The sequence below is a fragment of the Perognathus longimembris genome, chromosome 8, assembly GCF_023159225.1.
Source record: "Perognathus longimembris pacificus isolate PPM17 chromosome 8, ASM2315922v1, whole genome shotgun sequence".
Classification (NCBI taxonomy): Eukaryota; Metazoa; Chordata; class Mammalia; order Rodentia; family Heteromyidae; genus Perognathus; species Perognathus longimembris.
Window position 1 is genome coordinate 57,594,020 of NC_063168.1, and position 19,961 is coordinate 57,613,980.

At 48.6% G+C, this 19,961-nt stretch overlaps 1 protein-coding gene and 1 long non-coding RNA gene across 2 annotated transcripts in view; one reads left to right on the top strand and one right to left on the bottom strand.

Annotated features, from left to right (window-relative positions):
* The first annotated feature begins 1,600 nt into the window (after nucleotides 1-1,600).
* Nucleotides 1,601-1,855, top strand: LOC125356589. Its single transcript, XR_007211933.1, has 2 exons — nucleotides 1,601-1,740; nucleotides 1,776-1,855. It is a non-coding gene; the product is annotated as an uncharacterized LOC125356589 (long non-coding RNA).
* Ehd3 (EH domain containing 3) overlaps nucleotides 1,773-19,961 on the bottom strand; it is a 29,634-nt gene continuing 11,445 nt past the window's right edge. The window contains exons 2-6 of the mRNA XM_048353184.1: nucleotides 19,728-19,904; nucleotides 17,404-17,501; nucleotides 6,540-6,952; nucleotides 5,825-5,989; nucleotides 1,773-2,779 (exon numbers count right to left, since the gene is read on the bottom strand). Of these exons, the coding sequence (XP_048209141.1) occupies nucleotides 2,252-2,779; nucleotides 5,825-5,989; nucleotides 6,540-6,952; nucleotides 17,404-17,501; nucleotides 19,728-19,904 (1,381 nt within the window). The 3' untranslated portion in view covers nucleotides 1,773-2,251. The remainder of the gene's footprint in view (nucleotides 2,780-5,824; nucleotides 5,990-6,539; nucleotides 6,953-17,403; nucleotides 17,502-19,727; nucleotides 19,905-19,961) is intronic.

A 19,961-nucleotide genomic window follows, 5' to 3' on the forward strand; every position in this document is an offset into this window, starting at 1 on the left:
GGTTACTGCCACAATATGGTCTTACTTTATACCTGGACTGTGATTGTCCTATTTGTGCTTCTCTTTGTTGCTGGGATGACAGGTGTGTACCACGGCACCCAGTGTTTGTGCCTCCCACTGTAGCTTGGTTGATAGGGACATGCCACTATACCCAGACATAGGTTATGATGGAGTCCCATGCCTGGGTTCATCTTAAACTGCAATCCTCTGATCCCACTTCTCATCTTCACCTTCCTCTGCTATTTCCTATTTTATAGGAAAATTGTTACTTCTGCTGAGGTGGGCACTTTGGGGCTTTGTTCAGAGAAAAGGTAATGACCTTTTTACCTTGGCCTTCCTTCATTTCACATGAAAGAGAAATGTATTTGTAGAAGGAAACCTAGAGGTTTAGAGACCGTTTCCACCCTAGAGGGGCTGGGAGTGGAGACCCCATTAGTTTGGATTAGGCAGGTCACCAAACAAGGAAGAAACCTAGGGCCAAGGCACCACTGTAAATGCTGGCCTTTGAATAACCACAGTGAGCATTTCCTTCCAAAGCCATCACCTGACATTCCCAAGGAAGAGCCCAGCCCATGGAATGATAACACTGTAACCAAATGGGTATACCAAAGGATAAATGTGCTTTATTACCATGGATACTAATGACAAACGCACTGCAGTAGTAAGCACATCATAGATACATAGAATATTTTCTATATAATCTGAACATAGATATAAAATAAGTTATATTTGTCTTGTTTTCCATCATGGTAGGTGCATAGCAGACAAAGTCACTCTATCAGTGGTCACGAAGCAAGCCAGGGGAAAGGCCACGAAGGAGGGTATAGGGCACTGAGTATGATGGGGATTTCACCGAGGACACAGCAGAGTCCCCAAGACCCTAGAGGGACTAAGAACCCAAACCTCTCAAGTTAGTCTTCTGAGAATGATCACAGGTCCTATTTGATGAAAGCCAGTTGCTGTGTTTGAGCTTGGTTGGTTCAAGCTAATGAGTGGGAGGCTGACAAGGGATTGGCACAAACAGCACCCAGCAGGCTAGCCCACTCTCCTGCTGGCACACTGGACTCCTGTGATGTTGACAACATGAGCTGCAGAGCCAGAAGGCACAGTTTGCTTCTTAGAGGTGACAGATGGGCAAACTGATGGCCCACCAAATGTTAGTAGGCCCTTCCTTATCCTTCGCCTGCATGCTCTGAGAAGGGGCCTGTGTGCTCAGCTTGTTCTCTGTGGCTCATCAATGGGAAGCAATGCTGGGGTCCGGCTCACATCACAGTATGGAGGAAGTCTGCAGGTACCAGGGCCTGGCTTCCAATGCTCTCTTGTGCATTCTGTGTGCATTTGGAAGACCACCCCAACTCTTCTGCATCTCAGGTTCCTCATATGCTAGAAGATGGGTGGGCAAAGCCTGGAGCTTTTTTGAAGGCTAATGTCTGTAAAGTACCTAATACAGCTCCTGGCAGACAGGAGGGGCTGGGTACATGTGAGTCAAGTATAACCCTCCAAACATCACAGCCCAGGAGGAAAGAACATGAACCTGACAAAATGCATAGACTGGAAATCACCAAGTTTCCAGAAGGCCACAGTGTGGCTTCCTTGCTTTTTCCAGTCAAGTTTTTCTCTTCTCTTTCCCCTCTGGGATTCTTTAAAACGAAATGCAGGCAGAGTTCAAAGCCAGGCATACTGAGGAAGACACAGCCTTAGGTTTGGAAAGAACACAGAACACTGCCAATGGCTCCTCAGGTCTGGGACACAGTGCCCTGGAAGATGCTCCTCAGCTCATGCCTCCTCCCTATAGCTGCCCTTCCCTCATATTGACCAGCCCCTGAGTAGATTTCTTATTAGGAAGCCCAAGAGGGAAAAATAAAAGCACAGTAAAGAAAGTACATTGCCTATGAAATGAAAAGCCCATGTGCTCCGAGCTCAGGTGTGGAGGTACTGGGGGAATGGGTGGATCACTTATCAGCCAGTGAATGGCCTCAGGTCTCTGGGGAGTAGGAGACAGACAGAACAGGATGGGAAGACATGAGCTGACAGCTTGGGATCTGGGGGTACTGCTGTTGTCCCACCAATCCTGAGCACTCAGAGAGTTGTCCAAACTAAGTACAGCCTGGAAATATGGAGGTCACCATCCATCCTCAGCTACCGTGCAACTGTTAATGTGTGTGTGTGTGTGTGTGTGTGTGTGTGTGTGTGTGTGTGTGTGTGGACCATGCCAGTCTCCTCCTCTAACACTGCCTGTCTGCAAGCCCTGTCACTCAGCCACTTTCCTCTTGGATGGAGGCAGGAGGTGGGCGGGCAACTCGTTGGGCAGTTCATGCCCCTCCAGCTTGACCTTGATGAGGTGGTTGGCCAGGGCGAATTCTTCATCATCCAACATACCATCCTTGTCGATGTCGGCCAGCTTCCAGATCTTGCCCAGAACACTGTTGGGCAGTTTAGAGCGCACCATCTCCTTCTTGGCATTAGCGCCTGTGATCTTGCCATCCACCGGGGACAGGGTGTAGAAGATCTCGTCATACATGGGCTTGTCCCGGGCTACCACCCATTCAGCGTCGTCGATGCCCTCACCAGCCCCCTCTCCATAGCCATGCCCAAAAGGGCCGTGCAAGGTGCCCTCGAATGCTCCACCCTTCACCATCTGGACTGGCCGCTGGGTCTCCTCCTGGCGCACCAGCACCATGAGTTGGGCGATGTCATGAGCCAGCATGTCATCTACCACCTCTAGTAGTTTGCTCTTCAGTGGCTGAAATTTGCTAAAGTCCTGGGCTTGAAGCTGGTCCTGGAAAGAGAGAGACAAGAAGGTAGGAAGAGAATACATGGAGGGAGAGCTTCTGTTAATGCTGGATCCTAGAAATGATCACAGATCAGCTCCTTCCCAGTTGAAGGAGTATGACCTAGAGGCTAAGTTGATCTACATTCACAAGACCTTCAAAGATATGGGAGGGGAGGAAGACAGAGTTTTTCAGACAAGAACAGAACAGGTACAGGGATTGGGGAAGAAAGAATTTTAATAACTATTGGTTTCATCTATTTATTTAGATTCCTTTTAATGTTATTCCAGAGAGCAGTTTGGCTATTGAGTGGTGCCTAATTAATTAGGCTAGGCCCCTCTGAGGCTGAGTCCTGTGGGTCTCTGTAGCCTTGAAAAACATAGAACTTGTTTTTTTTTTTGCTACCTGCTTTCCTTGTTTACCTCCTTATTCCCCCACCCCATTCTCTCTGAGGTAGGGAAGTTATATTCTACCCACAGTTTGTGAAGAAAAAAATCATGACAACTAAAACTAAATCCTAATAAAAGCTAACAGTCAATTCCAAATCTGTGGTTCATCAGTAATGTTCATTCATTGGCAATGCTTAGAGAGTTTTCCAAAGATCGACCCTCTGCCCCTCCACCCTGGGGTGGGGGTGGGGGAAAGGATGATATACCCGGCATAGGCAGGCTTGTGGATTGCCTTCAAATGGCCACTCAATACATACCATGAGCGATGCCCTACTTTGCCTGTCTTTGAGATTTTAGAACATTAAATCTTTCTTTGGGCTCTTTTTTTTTTTTTTTTTTTTGCCAGTCCTCGGGCTTGGCCTCAGGGCCTGAGCACTGTCCCTGGCTCCTTTGTTTTGCCACAGCGCCACTTCTGGCCTTTTCCATATATGTGGTGCTGAGGAATCGAACCCAGGGCTTCGTGTATACAAGGCAAGCACTCTTGCCACTAGGCCATATTCCTAGCCCCTCTTTGTGCTCTTAAAGAGTGACAGGGAAGAGCTGTCGTTGCTAAACTGGTCTGGCCATAGCAGTCTCAGCATTGTGGGAAGAGGCCAATGCACAAGGACAAGCACATTAAGTTCACTGCAGAAATAAATCAGAAGACATGTATAGCTACATTTCAAGGGCAAGCATTTTAGCTGGATACTTCTCGCCTCCCTTTTAGGGCTGGGTCAGGGACATAGCTGACAATGAACCTTAGAGTAAACCCTCCTAGATCTCTCCCACTGTAATGTCTCCTGTTTCTCAGTCTGTTCACCTCTGGTGAGCTTCCACATGAGGGTCTTAGTGTCTTCTGGCGAGGTGGGGGTGGAGGGACATTGGGCAACTCTCCATTCCCATAGAACTGCTGTTACTTAACTGATACTTAACAACAGAACAGATGATGAGACTGGTAAATAAAGAAGGGGACCTCACATAATTTTTTTTTTTTTTTTTTTTGCCAGTCCTGGGCCTTGGACTCAGGGCCTGAGCACTGTCCCTGGCTTCTTCCCGCTCAAGGCTAGCACTCTGCCACTTGAGCCACAGCGCCGCTTCTGGCCGTTTTCTGTATATGTGGTGCTGGGGAATCGAACCTAGGGCCTCGTGTATCCGAGGCAGGTACTCTTGCCACTAGGCTATATCCCCAGCCCCTCACATAAATTTTTTTAAAAAAGGATTTCCCACATTAAAATAGGGGTCCCTTTCAAATGCTACCTTCCCAAATGATTGCTTACAGACAGATGAATTCCCAACAGAATAGGTAATGGAGCTGAAACGTTCTGAGCCATGACAGTGCCACTTTACAAAGCCACTTTACAATGAAGCCATCTGAAATACTTGCCAGGGTCATGAATGAATGGGTCCATGGAAGAATGCATGCTGGGAATGTCTTTTTCTTTTTACCAGATAGGAAACTAGACTCCAATGATGTTCTAGAATCCTAAACTGGGAAACTGTTCCCACGCTAAAGATAAAAATAAGAGCAACAATAACAATGAATGCAAATACTCCTACAGCTCTTATTTTGCTTTCGAATTCCCGATTTAAAACTGCTTTATTTTTGAAAAAGTATAGAATTTCAAGAAGTTTCCAGAATCATTCAGTCCGTTGGGCTCACCAGCCAGGCTTGCCATTGTGTAACAGCTCTATGCCCCATGTAGACTGGACACCAAACTCCCAGGATTTATATACAAGGCATTTTTTTTTCCAGTCCTGGGGCGTAAACTCTGGGCCTGGGCTCTGTCCCTGAGCTTCTTTTTAGCTCAAAGCTAGCACTCTACCACTTGAGCCACAGCACCACTTCTGGCTTTTTCTGAGATCTCAGCCTCCTGAGTAGCTAGGATTATAGGCGTGAGCCACCAGTGCCTGGCTACAAGGCACTCCTGTGGTCCCTGCTTCCAGAGGAAGAGATGGAGGCTCAGAGAGGATCCAGTTAGTGTGGCATTGTGGCTTCTTGCTTGGCCCTTGGGGACAGTTCCTGGCCTTTCTACTTGTAATATATATAAATGCTACAGCTGGGAAAACACTGAACCCTTGGTTTTCTCTTCTATTAAGGGCAGATTAAAATGCCTTTCTGGGAGGACTACCTTGGGGAAAAACATGGTAGATAGCAACTGATGGCTTCTGGCCCAGGAGAGGGACCTACAGCGTGTGCCTTCAAGGTACCAGCCCCCTGCCTGTCTGTGAAGTATGTCCTCATCTGCTCCTAAGGGAGGGCTCAGAGATAAACTGAGGCACTCAGGGACCTGGAGAAGCTTGGTCAGGTGACTTGTCCCATGACACAGGTAAGGGTGAGGATGTCAAGTCTGTGGGGACTTTAACAGTTGAAGACCTTAAATTTGAAATGTCAGCCCCTCAAACACTTATACACATGCACCCCTTGGACACACTGGCTCTGTATGTGTCCTTAGGCTCAGATATGATTGAACAGTGACGGTCCAGCAGGAAGGATAGGTTTGGAGTCACCTCCTTGCCTTCTAATTCTAGACTGTTTCCTCCCCCTCCCCCTCCCGCTTCCCCCCATTCTCTCGTTGCCAGTATGGGTGTCCCTGTCCCTGATCCTAGAGCCCTGACCCTCATCACCTGCATCCGCTTCAGGTTGGGGAAGTCCCCGGGTGAGATCTGGTGTTCCCGCTCGATCCGGCCATAGATATCAGCCAGGTTGTTCACCAGCTCCTTCTTCTTGTTGTCTTTCCCGAACACCGAGGGCATTTCCTTCTTCAGAGAGCTGATGATGTAGGCATGGACCTGACAAATGGGCCAGAGGACAACCTTGGGAATCAAGACTCTGGACTTGCCCCTTTGTAGCGATTACTCTCGCCCCTCTTCCTCCCAGGAGCCCCTGCTGCCCCCTCCCCCCCCCCAAACCCATTCCTCTTTCTACCTACTGGCAAGGTGCGAATGTGGGGAAGGAAGGCCAAATGGTCTTGGGAATGGCAGTCCTGCTGCTTCTTACAGATAGCAGCGGCATCTGCTGAATCCCCGAGGCAGCACACCCTCCTCCAACAGTCATTTCATTATAGAGATGTGGAAAAAGGCACTAGGACACCAAAGGCACGGCAGGGGCTGGCGTCACTCAGACAGTAAACTGTTGGCTTAGGCCATCTGACCCAGAGCCTGCAACTACAGTTACCATGTTCTCTTGCCCCCTGGGGCTGATGGCAAGGTTGATGCTCGTGATACAGTGGCTATAGGATGCTCACTCAAGTAGGCACCAGCCTGTTGCTGAAAGTGAATTACCCTCAGCTTTTGCGGCTTGACCCTGAAACTTGTGGCCCGGCCCTCTCTGCAACTTTACCTTGGCCAGCCTGGCTCTCTTGATGAGGTCATTGAGCTTGCGCAGGGCGGCATTTCGGGGCAGACTCTGGATATCTCTGAACAGGTCCTGTTCCTCAGCCTCAAAGAGCTTCCGGTTGTCAGGGATGAGGAGGGGGTGGGACCAGAAGGAGCCGATGTAGACCCGGATTACTTCTGGGGTGTTCACGATCTTCCCCAGGGACCACATGAGGGCCCCATACACACGCATCAGCTGCTGTGTTTCAATCTGGTCGGCCTTGTTCAGCACCACCCGCATCTTGTCCTCGTGGTTCTTGAGGGCCTTGATGACCTCTGAAAACTCGTCAGAGATGTCCAGCTTGTGGGCGTCGAAAAGTAGGATAATGCGGTCCACTCGCTCAGCGAACCACTCTAGGACGGCTGCAAAGTCATACCCTGAAGGTAGAAGGACAGTCAGTGGGAGGGGGTCTTTGGGGTGTGGGGTTTGGGAGAAGAGGAGCCAAGTGAGGTAGAAAAAGATATTTTTTTAAGCATTAGGGATCAAACCCAGGATATGATGCATGCTGGGCAAAGGCACTGCCACAGAGTGACATCCCAGCTCTCTTGAGTGGGTTCTTTTTTCCCATCTAAAAAACTGGCATTGTGTAGTGTCTAATTAGCTGAAGGACTAGGACTAAATCACCTAGAACCCAGCACTTTGGTACTCCCTAAATTCTAGATTTTATTATAAACATCCTATTCCCATAAAGCACAGCCACTATGTCGCTCTTTTCCTCTTGCTTATTATAAAGTTAGCAACCAGCCACCTTAAACGCTGGGTACCTAATTTAATGCTCAGAAATTCTTTACAAGATCCACAAACATCAGAACAGAAAATGTAAGTTACTGACGAAGGCTTTAGACTATGCTTACTTACCCCATGGTCTAGAAGAAATCTGAATTCTTGCTACAAATGCAAACTACCTGTTCACATTCACGCTTCTTCCTTTCTTTCTTCTCTTTTCCTTCTCCCTCCCTTCCTCCCTTCCTCCTTTCCTTCCTCCCTCCCTCTCTTCTTTCTTTCCTTCCTACTGCAGCCCAGAATCCCCAACTCTTAATCCACAAGGGGGTCCTTAGGATGTGACTGAACCTTGGGTGGCCACATTTTGTTTATGTAGGACTGAGATGCTTCAGGTCTGGTGGGCTCTGGAGCCCCCTGCTCTGTTGAACCCTAAGAAATGGTGGAAAGGTTGGAGGGGAGGGGTCCCCAAAATGCATAGGTTCACCAAGGCTTAGAGCTGGTAGTGGCCTTAGCTTTGCATGCCTCAGTGTCCTCTACCACAAAACAAGGAACACTAAGAAGCAGTGAGCTCAGAGAGATGACACGACTCATTCAAGGGCCTACAATCCTCAATGAGAACAGAGGTTTCAGGCCTTCCCAGCCTGAATCTGAGCAGAACTCCTAGAATCCTCTTTCTGCCACTTCCCTGTGGTACACTTCTGGCACCAAAGTGAGAGTGTTTCTTGGACTCTGGCATGACCAACAACCTTGGCTCCCCACCAAACACAGGTGATACACCCTGGACACCCAAAGCTATTGCTACTATCAGCCTTCAGGGAAAAGCCCTGCCCCACAGATTGAAGCTAGAGATCAGGCAAGGTCATTTGCTAACTGCTTTGTGGCCGAGTGAGCTGTAGGAAGCTCTGTCTCTCATGGGGATCTCAGAGGCAGCCTGCTCTGAATCTCCTACAGGGCTTGTTCAAAGCCAGGTAGCTGGAGCCTACTCCCCAACTTTCTGATCTAGGGGGAATGGGGTGGGAATTTCTAACAAGCTCCCAGGAGATGCTACAGCTGCTGCTCCTTAGACCACACTGAGGACCACTAGACCCACATAATAATAAGGGCTAATGACCAGCATTAGAAGCATCCACGAGGTGCCCAGAAACCCTCTAATAACTAATTGGATTAGATTAGCAAGTCATTGTTATAATCACAAATTCCTTAATCCTCACAATGACTTTGTGAAGTAGAATCCCGTATTAGTTGCCTTTTGTAACCAGAGACTCAGGAGGTAAAGCGGTGAGTGGTAGGACTGGTTGGTAGGTGGCAGAGCTGGGGTTAAGAACCCAGAAGGATTAGCTGCCACTGGGCCTGGCTTTTGGAGGGTTCCAGGTGAGAGACAGGGTGGGGAATGAGGACAGACGGGGTGAGCAAGAGAGATGGCCATCTTCTCAGTACCCAGAGCAGCATCTTCAGGGCAGGGGATGGGCTTAGCATGGACAGGGCAGCTTTCTGCCACGGAGCTTCCCAAGGGATCTTTTAGTGCTTCTTAGCACCAAACAGAACCCTAACCAACAAAGAAACCTACCAGCCCTTCTGTGTTACCCTTCTGTGGTTGAAGGGCTTCTGGACATTATCCCCAATGACTTCCACCTTGTTCTGTTGGCTGTTCAACGAACCCAGGCCTTTTCTCTACTACTCAAGTGGGGCAGACCCCTGAGGCGAAGAGATCTTAGAGAGAGTATGTAGCCCATTATCAGTCCCACTCAGAGATGGTCAGTCAAGACTGTCCTGCATGGGACACCATCCCAGCAAGATAAGTGTGGGCAAGTGCCCTCTACAACCTCATTTCACCCCTGCCATATCCTCAGAGGTAGGCAGCAGGAGAGGCAGCATGCTCGGTTCTACAGGAGACGGATGAGACTCTGAGAGTTGGGGGTTAAACAGCAGGCAAGTAGCAGCTGGGCTGCACTGGGGCCTATGTGCCCCGCCCATAGAGACTCATGAGGCAGCCTCAGTGTACCTGTGGTCCACCCTGCGGGCACTTCCCTCCCAGCATGTGGTGTCCAGGAAGCCAAGCATTCCTGCTCCAGGCAGGCTGCCGTCTGCCCCACCCTCCTCTCTCCTCCCCACTTCAGGGACAGCTCCAGCCCATTCTATCTTCTCTTCTGTGTGGCCCCAAAGCAAGGCTGCTCCCAAAGGCAGTCCCTGAGCACTGTGGCTAGAAAGAGGTCAGAAGGGCTCCAAAAATCAGGACAGCCTCAGCTCTCTGCCCCATCCTGGAAAACAGGTCACAGTTTTACTGCTCTAATGGCTGCAGCAGAAAGGTTTTCCCCCATAGCTGGTGGATCACAATGGTGATACAAGCCATGGGGTGGGGTGGGGCTGGGAGCTGGGAAGTGCATGCTGTTCCCTCCCACCCAGGCAGCAAACTTCAACCCACTGTACAATGCCAGCTGGGCATACTCAGGCTCAGCAGCACATATACAGCCAGGGTGGCCAGACTGTCAAGGAAATGGGAGGTTACAGAGGATCAAGAAGCAGGTCCAGGCCATGCAGTAGTGTGAAGAAGATGCTTGAGCTCTGCTGTCTGGCCCTGTAAGTTTGAGTATTGGTTGAAGAGAAGTGAAACAGGAATCCTGTTCTTCACAGTGCAGCTGGGAAATAGCAAAGGCGTCATCTTTGTTCTCTCAAATTAGAACCCATCCATACACGGGACACAGGGTTGTTGCAAAGATCAAACCCAAGGGAAGGATGGAGGTGAAGTGGCTCAGCTGCGACCTGGCTGCTTCCATTGCCCCAATGGCTTTGTAAAGTTCTTCTCTGCAGTAGTTTCCATGAGATGGACCATTCTCTAAAGCAGTTCTAGAAGAAGCACTGGCCCCAGGGGAGTCCCTCTCTAGTTTTCCTTGTCAGCCAATGACTTGCTGTGTGTCCTTGGACAAGTAGCCTCTCCTCTCTGAGCCTTCATCTCTTGGCTTGCCAAGCCACAGGCCCGGGCTGCCTCTCTGAGCTTCCTTTCTTGCTCCACAAATATGCTCCTAAGACAGAACGTATGGAGCAAGGTGGATATGGATGGAGATAAGACAGGAGGATGCTTCTTCAGCCCCGTGAGGAAGGAAGACTGGAGACTGCATTCTTAGGTGCCTTGGACATGTGTAGGTGAAGTCTGCTCCTGTCTGCAGACAGACGGATGAGTTCCAGAAACCTTTTCTATAATCTCATAAGCACAGAGGCCCTTTTGCAAATTCAGCAAGCTTTGGGAAACTGCTATCAAATGACGGGCTAGCTTGCCGGAAGCCTTCTCCCTAGGTGGCTGGGAAGGCCCTGAGAATAGAACAGTTGTGTGGGTTCCTCTGATGCCCATGTCCCTGGGCCAGGGCCTATGGAGCCTCTAAGATGGACATTAAGTTTGCTTCTGTGGCCTGCACAGGTCAATTTTCTTTCTTTTTTTTTTTCAAATTTTTATTATCAAACTGATGTACAGAGAGGTTACAGTTTCATACGTTAGGCATTGGATACATTTCTTGTACTGTTGGTTACCTTGTCCTTCCCCGCCCCCCCCCCCCCCGGGAGGTGTTCAGTTCACTTACACCAAACAGTTTTGCAAGTATTGCTTTTGTAGTTTTGTCTTTTTTTACCCTGTGTCTCTCAAATTTGGTATTCCCTTTCAATTTCCTACTTCCAATACCAGTATACACAGTTTCCAATATACTCAGATAAGATTACAGAGATAGTGTAGGTACAACCACAGGAAGGTGATACAAGAACATCATCAATAATAGAAGCTACAGATACACATAGGACGCTGAAAGTAGTTACAACTGTGATATAACAATTGTTTCCATAACATGGAGTTCATTTCACTTAGCATCATCTTATGTGTTCATAAGGGTATAGCTATTGGGCCTTGTGATGCTCTGCTATGACTTGCCTAAACCTGTACTAATTATTCCCAATAAGGGAGACCATAGAATTCCTGTTTCTTTGGGTCTTGCTCACTTCACTTAGTATAATTTTTTCCAAGTCCTTCCATTTCCTTATGAATGGGGTAATGTCATTCTTTCTGATAGAGGCATAAAATTCCATTGTGTATATGTACCACATTTTCCTGATCCATTCGTCTACTGAGGGGCATCTGGGTTGGTTCCAGATTCTCGCTATGACAAATTCTGCACAGGTCAATTTTCATAGCTGAAAAAAAAAGGTCTGCGAATGAGAGGTTTGTATGGTGGAGCCATGGAAACATCAGACAGTTCAGATGAGAGGATTCTAAGTGTAGACACTGCCCCAATATCCTGGATTAATGGCTGCTGGGTAACAGGGCCTCTTCCCTTCCTTGGTCCTGGGAAAGACTCTGAAGACAGGAAACAAGCGCTCTAAGGCACCTGGCTGGGTAGCAGGCCCAAATTCCTAAATCAAGGAGCAGTGGGAGCATAGACTGAGCGCATTAGCTGCCCTTCCTGGAATCCCTCCCAGCACATCTGCTGGCTCCAATGGGTCAGGTGGTAGGCTCTGGGCCAGGGATGGGGTGGCCTGTGGCCTGTGGCTCCCATCCCTGCTCCAGGGGGCAGGAAGACAGCATTTCTAAGCAATGCCGCACAGGAGGAAATCAATAAGACAAATTCAATAAGCAAAGCCACTCCTTAATAATCCAGCAGCTTCCTTCAGTCTAAATGTGGTGCAGGGCACTGATGACAGAAGCCTCATGACCAACCTCATCTGATCCTCTCCCATAATGCCCCAGGAGCCAGAAGCAGAGCAGGGCACACACCTTACAGGGAACAAGCAGGGGCACAGAGAAGGGAAGAGGTTCACCCAAGCTCATACTGTTCCGTGGTCACAAATTGGGCCTGGAACCCAGGTCCAAAATTTCCCCCTTAATTCACTGTCCTGTGTGAGCCTGGAATTCAGGTACTGAGTTCACAGATCAAGCACCAACCACCCCTCCCCCCTAAATCTCTGTGAAGATTTCAAGGCATTTTAGCTGAAGAGAAAGGTTTGGCTAACAATGGGAAACAAATGGCACACAGGGTGCCATAGTGGCCTGCAGCCTCATCACTGGCTTCCAGTCAACCACAGAGTTGCCAGCGAGGCCTACAGAAGGATGTCAGGGCATGGCTGCTCTGCCCAGATATTTGACTGCCCATACGGGCATCTGCTGATCACCACATAGGCTGGGGCTCCTACATGACAGCCTAGTTGCAGTGAATGTGCTAGGGGCAGACCAAGGATGAAAGGCTGTGAGGATCAGCAAAACCCTCCAAGGTCTGAGTCCCAAAGCTTCCAGAGCAGGTCTGCTCTCTCTAGGGGTCAGAGGCTTGACTAATTTGGTAGTGTTCCAGCCAATGAGCAAAGTATCAGGTACCAAGTTCGAGAGGTCTGCTCTCAGGCTTAGCCATTGTGTTTTCCTGGGCAGGTGATGATACTGGATTGAACAGTTGCTAGATGGGAAATTGGGAGACCAAGGCCCCTACTCCAGACCTGGACATGTCTGTTACCTACTCTGAGCCTGTGGCGCACCTGTGTAGGTTTTGCCAGCTATGCAATTTGGGAAGCAGGCACAAAGCCCCAGGGTGGGGCTGGTGGGGATTTCTAGCTGACAAGCAGCCAGGAAATGTGCTTCCCAAGTGAAAGGAGTCAGTCTTTCCGGAGCCTCCCATGGCTGCAACCTTGCTCTTTCCCAGCACTCAGCCACCCTGGTACATCCTGCCTCTTCCAGGAACTGCCTCCCTGCCTGCCTCTCCTGTGCACCCTATGCACCATCATCCAGAGACAGGTGCTGGCCTGGGACCTCCTAGTCTCAACTTCCCCATGCCCATGGCCTCCCCACACAAAGCCCCAGGCAGCATGCCATCTTGAAGAGGGACCTTACTTTGCTGGGCTCTAGCATGGGATCAGAGTACTTCACCCCATAAAGTCTCAGGCCCTGGGGGGCTCTTGGCAACAGCTCACTTTGCATAAGGGGCAAGCTAGCATGGCAGCATGGTGCCTCTGTGGAGACTTCTCTGGTGAGAAAACAGTCCTGCACCAGGCCTGAGGCTCAGGGAGTGGAATGTAGGCTGAGTGTAGTACCTGAAGTGTGTGTGTGTGTGTGTGTGTGTGTGTGTGTGTGTGTGTGTGTGTGTGTGTGTGTGTGATGAACTGGGATGTGGGCATCTGTGTGGAGAATGTGTGGCCAGGTAGGAGGTGGTAAGGTGCATGTGTGTATGTTTTAACTGGAACTCTAGGTCTGAGGCCATGTGAGGAGGGATAGGAGAGCCTGCATTTCTCCTTTGGGGTCCCCCTGACAGTGTCTGATGTCCAGACTCTCCTGTTCTCATGGTACTGAGGTCAGCACCACCCCGGGCTAGCACTGCAGTCACCCAGTTCCCAGATCCTTGTTTGTATCATCACAGTCAGCTCTGCCAGCAACTGCATCAGTCTGGAGTCGGAAGGGCAGAGAACACACAGGGCCATCACCTTGCTCAGAGGGAGGCAGGGCCTGGGGCTTGGTCAGCGTGGGGAGGAAGTGGCAGGAAGAGCAGGAAAAAACACCAATACCTGAAATGTGCCAGGCAGCCACGAGGACCAAAGCCCAAGGCATGAGAGGAAGGAGAGAACCAGGAAAAGAATGGAATGGCGAAACTGAATAGGGCAGGAGTCTCTGGGGACAGAACTGCCACATATAGCGGCACAGGCTGAGTACTGTACAACTTCAAGGAAGACTACACACATCAGTTACTCTGAGGTCTTATAATATGCAGCCCTAGATGCAGATAAGGAGGGAGAAAGGGAGCTCACCATCATCCAGACCCAGCTTTAAAGTCTGAATTCCCATAGTGTTCTGTGGACCTCACCAGAAGGCTAAATCACATATTACATTACACACGGGGACACTGAGGCTCAGGTAAAATGCGTCCTGTTCAGCCCAGGACTCTGAAATCCTCTGCCTTTAGAAATCTCGGAGGCTGCAGTCCTTTCTGGATGCCACTGTCAGGTGGCATTGGGCTGGCAGGGGCATAAGTGCACACTTCCCCTCTGCCAGCTTGAGAGGTTCTGGCTCTCTCAGCCCTTTCTGTGAGATCCTAATCCCCTTAGGGGATCCTAATCCCCTAACTGAGGATTGCTCAGATAAACCACTTTGGGTGGCAGCAGTAAGGAGAGAGGTAGCGTGTAGGGAAATGGAAGCAAGAACCAGGACCCAAATCTGCCCTCCATAGGAATTAGAGTAGGAAGCCTGGTGCTTAGAGGCAAGAGGAGGCCAGAATAAAACACCTTTATTCCTAGGTCCAGGATTCTACAGCTTCTAATTGGCTCCCCTTTACCTTTACTATAGCTTCGACTTAGGGGGCTGGTGGGCTCAGGCTCCCTAGACTTCTCCTAGGAGTCAATTATAAAAAACCATGAGCAATTTCCCAAGTCCCCTCCTGACTCAGCTGCTTCCTTCCTCTCTGCTTCTCAGGTTTCACCTCCTGGGAGGAGGAGAAGTTCCTGCTCAGGAAGGACCCCAGCAGCCCCAAGAAGGATTGCCTAGGGTCAGCGGGCCTTAAGCAGGTTTTTTGCTACCTGATGGCTCTCCCCCAGAGAGCCAATCTGAGCCTGCAGCCCTATACCTGCCATTGGTTGGGAGAGGTGCTTCCTCCAGAAAGCCAGGACAGCTCCCACGATACAAGATCCAAGTCTAGCTCTGGTTCTGAAGGCCTCACCCGGGCTGAGGGCCTTCGTTGCTGAGACTCAATTATCCATAGCCAGGAGACAACTTGTCTACCATCATGTGGTATCCCTCTGGGGATGACGGGGTGCTGGACTGGGCAGGCTATGCCCTTGGAGGAAGGGATTCCTCAGCCTCCACTATAATAGCTCAGATATGGACAGGACAGACCTGAGTCTGCCCCACCTGAAGCCATGGAGCACATAGAATAGAAGCACATGTCACAGAGAGACAGATGTAACCCGAGGTCAGCTCCGGAGACAGTCCCAGAGAAAGCTGCCAGTCCAAAGCCGCCCCTTCCCGGAGGCTGACTTCCAAGTGCTGATTTGGCTCTGGGCCCAGCTCTCAGCTCTCAGCTCTAGGATTGAGGTGGGTGTGGCTCATCTGATTTCTTGTCAGATATAACACATGGCACAAAAAAGGGTGGGGAGCCACCCAGGGCACAAGGAAACTATGGCAGGAGAGGCAAGAGGTGGGGATCCTGGAGCAATTGCTTCTAGCTTTCTACAGCATCAGCCTAGCCTAGCATCTTAAAAAACTAAAAAAGAACAAAACAAAAACAAATAATGGTGATGATGACAGTGATGATGGTGGTTGTGGCGATGATGGTGTCATTGTTGATGATGGTAGTGATGATGGTGCTGGTGGTGATGATGGGGCACGATGATCCTGAGGGGGCTGAGGGTGGTGATGGTGATGATGGGCGGTGCTGGTGATAGCAATGATGATCTGTGACACCTCATATTCCTTGCACATTTGCTATTTGACTAACAGAATATGTTTTGACCTATGTTATGTTTTTTTCTTCATGTATTTTTACTATTATAAAGAGGATGTACAGAAGGGTTACAGTTATATAAGTCAAGTTATGAGTACATTTCTTTCTGAACAATGTCCACCCCTTCCCTTGCTCTCTTCCAGTTTTTCCCTCCTTTCTCCATCCACAAGTTGTGTACTTCATTTTCAACATGGCTCACCCTTTGTCTCTCCATTTCTGTATATACTCCTTACCCTCCCGAGGAAGACAGATAAATGTACAAACAAGACAGGAAAGGAAAGCCAAAACAGTAACAAAGGAAAAACCTCTTGTTTCAATTTTCTAGAGTTTATTTTGATAAACATTTTTATTTTATATGATCAGATGCACATAGGTACTGTATCTTTGTATTCGTCTTACAATAATATCCTCCTTTGATCTCACAGTGTATGAATGCCTAAAAACCTGCATAATTTATCAAGTCCCAGGAAATTTTTTCTTTGTTTTACCATCCAGTGTGTTTACTTGTGGATTTATAGGCACATTCTAGCTACTACAAATGAGGAAAACCACACAACTTGTGTTTCTCTGGGTCTGGCTTACTTTGCTTAATGAAGAAGAAGTAAGAATGGCCAGTAGATACATGAAGAAATGTTCAATGTCTCTGGCCATAAAAGAAATGCAAATCAAAACACCATTAAGATTCCACCTCACTCTAGTTAGAATGGCCATTATCAAGAAAACTAAGATTAACAAATGCTAGTGTGGATGTGGCCAACAGGGAACTCTGTTACATCATTGGTGGGAATGTAAACTTGTTCAGCCACTCTGGAAAGCAGTATGGAGGTTCCCCAAAAGACTAAACATAGAACTTCCCTATGACTCAGAAATTTCACTCCTGGGCATTCATCCGATAGACTACAAACCAGGCCATGCCAAAGCTACCACCACAACCATGTTCACTGCAGTACTATTTACCATAGCTAAGACATGGAATCTGCCCAGGAGTCTGCCTCAGTGGATGAATGCATTGATTAAGAAAATGTGGATACACACACACACACACACACACACACACACATACACACACACACAATAGAATTCTACTCATCCATAAGAAAACTCTCCAGGGAGTTTTCTTTCAGGAAAGGGCAGAGATAGGTCTAGAATCTGTCAGTTGGCTCCAGAGTTCTGCCTCCCAATGGCCAAGCCAGTGAGCAATTTTCCTGACTTTCTTTGGAGTGAACCATTTTTCAGTGTGCCCTTAGATGCTTGGTTCCCTTGCTATATGACCCAAGCACATTGTTTCTTTATGCATTTGCCTTCCCTGCAGAACTGCAGGTTCCAGCTGTGGATGGCAGGAACTTAAGAAGCCAGGCTATGGACCTCTTGGAGGCTGAGTAAACTTTGTGAGTAAGGCAGATTTCAATGTCCCACTTTATAGAAGACCAGATTGAACCCAGTCTCCAAGGGTCTTGAGTTCCTTTGTTGGTCCCAGCCTAGAAACAACCCCCATAAAATGGCCCCACCCAGTACAGGAGAATCAGCTTAGCATGGGACACAAGGCCCTAGATGCATCTCTTCTGACACAAAGGAACAAATGATCCCAGCTCCTATCAAAATGAAGCATGGTGACTGAGCCATTACCCCCTCATCCCCCAGGTGATGTTGCTTACCTCGACTGATCCTCTGCTTCTCCCCAGAGAGGATTCCAGGCGTGTCAATGACACTGATGCTCTCCAGCACAGCGTTGGGCAGCTGGGCACACACAAACCTGCATGGAGATCAAGGCAATGGTGAACCATTCATGATCCCCAAGTTTCTCAAATTTTTTCCTGGGGGAGGAGCCATCTTCCTATGCTGTCCAAACAGCTTGGACTAATACACACGAATCACCACAGCCAGCTTCTTTGTTGAGATGGAGCCCTGAGATAATTTTCCCTAGAGGTAGCCTTGAACTGAAATCCTCCTCCTAACTTCTGACTCCCCAAGTAGCGAGATTATCAATATAAGCCAACTTACCTGGCTCTCAGATTTCCTTTGTGCTATATTTACAGGAAGAGATTAGGGTACAGAGAACTTGCAGTTTGCATTCCAGCACTTTATAGATGATGATATTAATATGCACAGAGGTTAGTTGTCTTTACTCAGGATAAACCATCCTCCCCACCTTATAGACACATCTTGGTTTCAAAACCTCTAACTATGCAGAAACTGAGACCTGCTGGGTTTGGAGAACAACACAACTCTCTGATCTCAGAATTGCACTAGCTATGATGGCAGCCACACACATCCTGTGGTTGTAATAGGCCATCTGCTCCTGGTATAATACCATCTGTCATTATCATCATACGCACAGTGAGTTAACCACTAAGCCAGCAATCCTCCTTTCCAATGATGCCATACTGTCCCACACTTGACCCCAGGCTTTTCTCTCCTCTCTCCTGGGGCCAGCTCCTCCTCTCTGCCTCAGAGATGCCTACCTTAGCTGGCTCCTGGTTACTCAATGCCAACTGGACATGTCCAATATGTCATTGCCCCTCCCCAGTTGCCTCTGCTCCAGGTACTGTGCTGACTCATTTTTTTCTAGCAGGGTCATTCCGCTCATCTCAGTTCTGTGTTTCAGCATCCTGGGTACTATTAACTCCATTCACCACGGGCCAGTACTTCCTCTCTCAGCCCCAGTACTACAGATGCTGCAAGACTTCAGGACCCTTGTCACAGTGCATCTGCATACCACCATTCCCTCCCTCTGCTTATGTTGATTCAGCATCCTTCCCTCCCTTTCCCCAACCCTTCCGGGCCAAGCCAACTCTCCATGAGTCCTTCCTCAAAACATGACCCTTCCTCCAATTCCGGCTCTGGAAACACATTCTGCCAGCTCACAGTTCCACAGTTCACATGGACCCCAGCCCAAGCCTGCCCCAGTGCATCTGACTACATGTCACTGTTGAAAAGATCTCCCCCTTCCTGAGAGGAATAAGAAGAGAAGTTGAGCACCCTTTGAGCAATAAGCTTCAACTTCTACAACTGCAAAATGACAATGGCAGAGGCACATCTTCATAATGCTATCAGAACCTATCATTTCCTACTGTTCAGTCCATGCTAGATACTAAGTGCTTTCTGTTTAGTATCCCATTTACATTTCCTTGAGAATAGTCATTACTCCTATCCTACTGTAATATGGGACAGCCAGATACAAGGACATTTGGTAACTTGTCCAAGATCCACAGGAGAAGGCATCATTTGAGCCCATATCTATTTGAATCAAAAGCCCATATTCTTTACCTGTACTCCAAATACTTCCAATTAGAAAAAATTTAAATTATTAAGTGCAATATACATGGAAAAGTTGGATTTATAAGTACAGTTAGTATCATCAGGGATTAGCCTGCATCCTAGTTGTGCAGAATAAGAACATTTCAAATTAGCTTGCTAAGCACTCTTTAGAGTTGTGTCCACTCTAATTCTCATGACCTTGGTTATCTGCAAATCTGATCTTGTCCCAGCAGGACAGGAAGGTTACCTGCTCAAGGTCACAAAGGGAGTTTAGTAGGAAGAGTCAATGCTCAAACCCATGGCTTCCCCCTTAAATCCAGAGTTCTTTCCACCAAATAGGAACAAGGAGAGGAAGAGGAAAGAACCTTCCATTCCCTTCCAGTTGAGTGCAAAACCCAGACATGGTATAGGCAAATACTGGGAAACATACAGCATCCTTCTCCACCATTCCTGCAGGAAGGGGCAGGTAGACGCCTTGTGTTCCAGAGTCATTGTCACACCCTTCCTCATTGCTTGCGCATGAGGAATCCACCTAGCATTTGTACCTCCTGCCTCCCATTATGAAGACTGACTTAGCTACATTCCTAACAAGTGGTGGAGGATCCGGAGACTCCACTATGGAAAAAGCATGGGGTCTCCCAAGACCACATCACCATCGCCCCGCTCCTTTCCTATACCATGAAGGGAGGAGAAAATGACATGTGTTACCCCATCCACTCACCTGTTCAAGAAGGCATTGCCAAAGGCGTTGAGTTTCCTGAAGGGTTTCTTGGGATCCACTACCAGGGCATTCCCAGGTATGATCCCCTCCACATCCCCTTGCATCACTGCGATGAAGGAGTCGGTGGTTGGCTCAGGCCCAATCCTCATGCCTGGGAAATCCTGTTCCAGCAGGTACCTGGTAGAAAGGAGCACAGTGCTAATGGATTCTGCTGGGCGATCACTGCTGCATGCA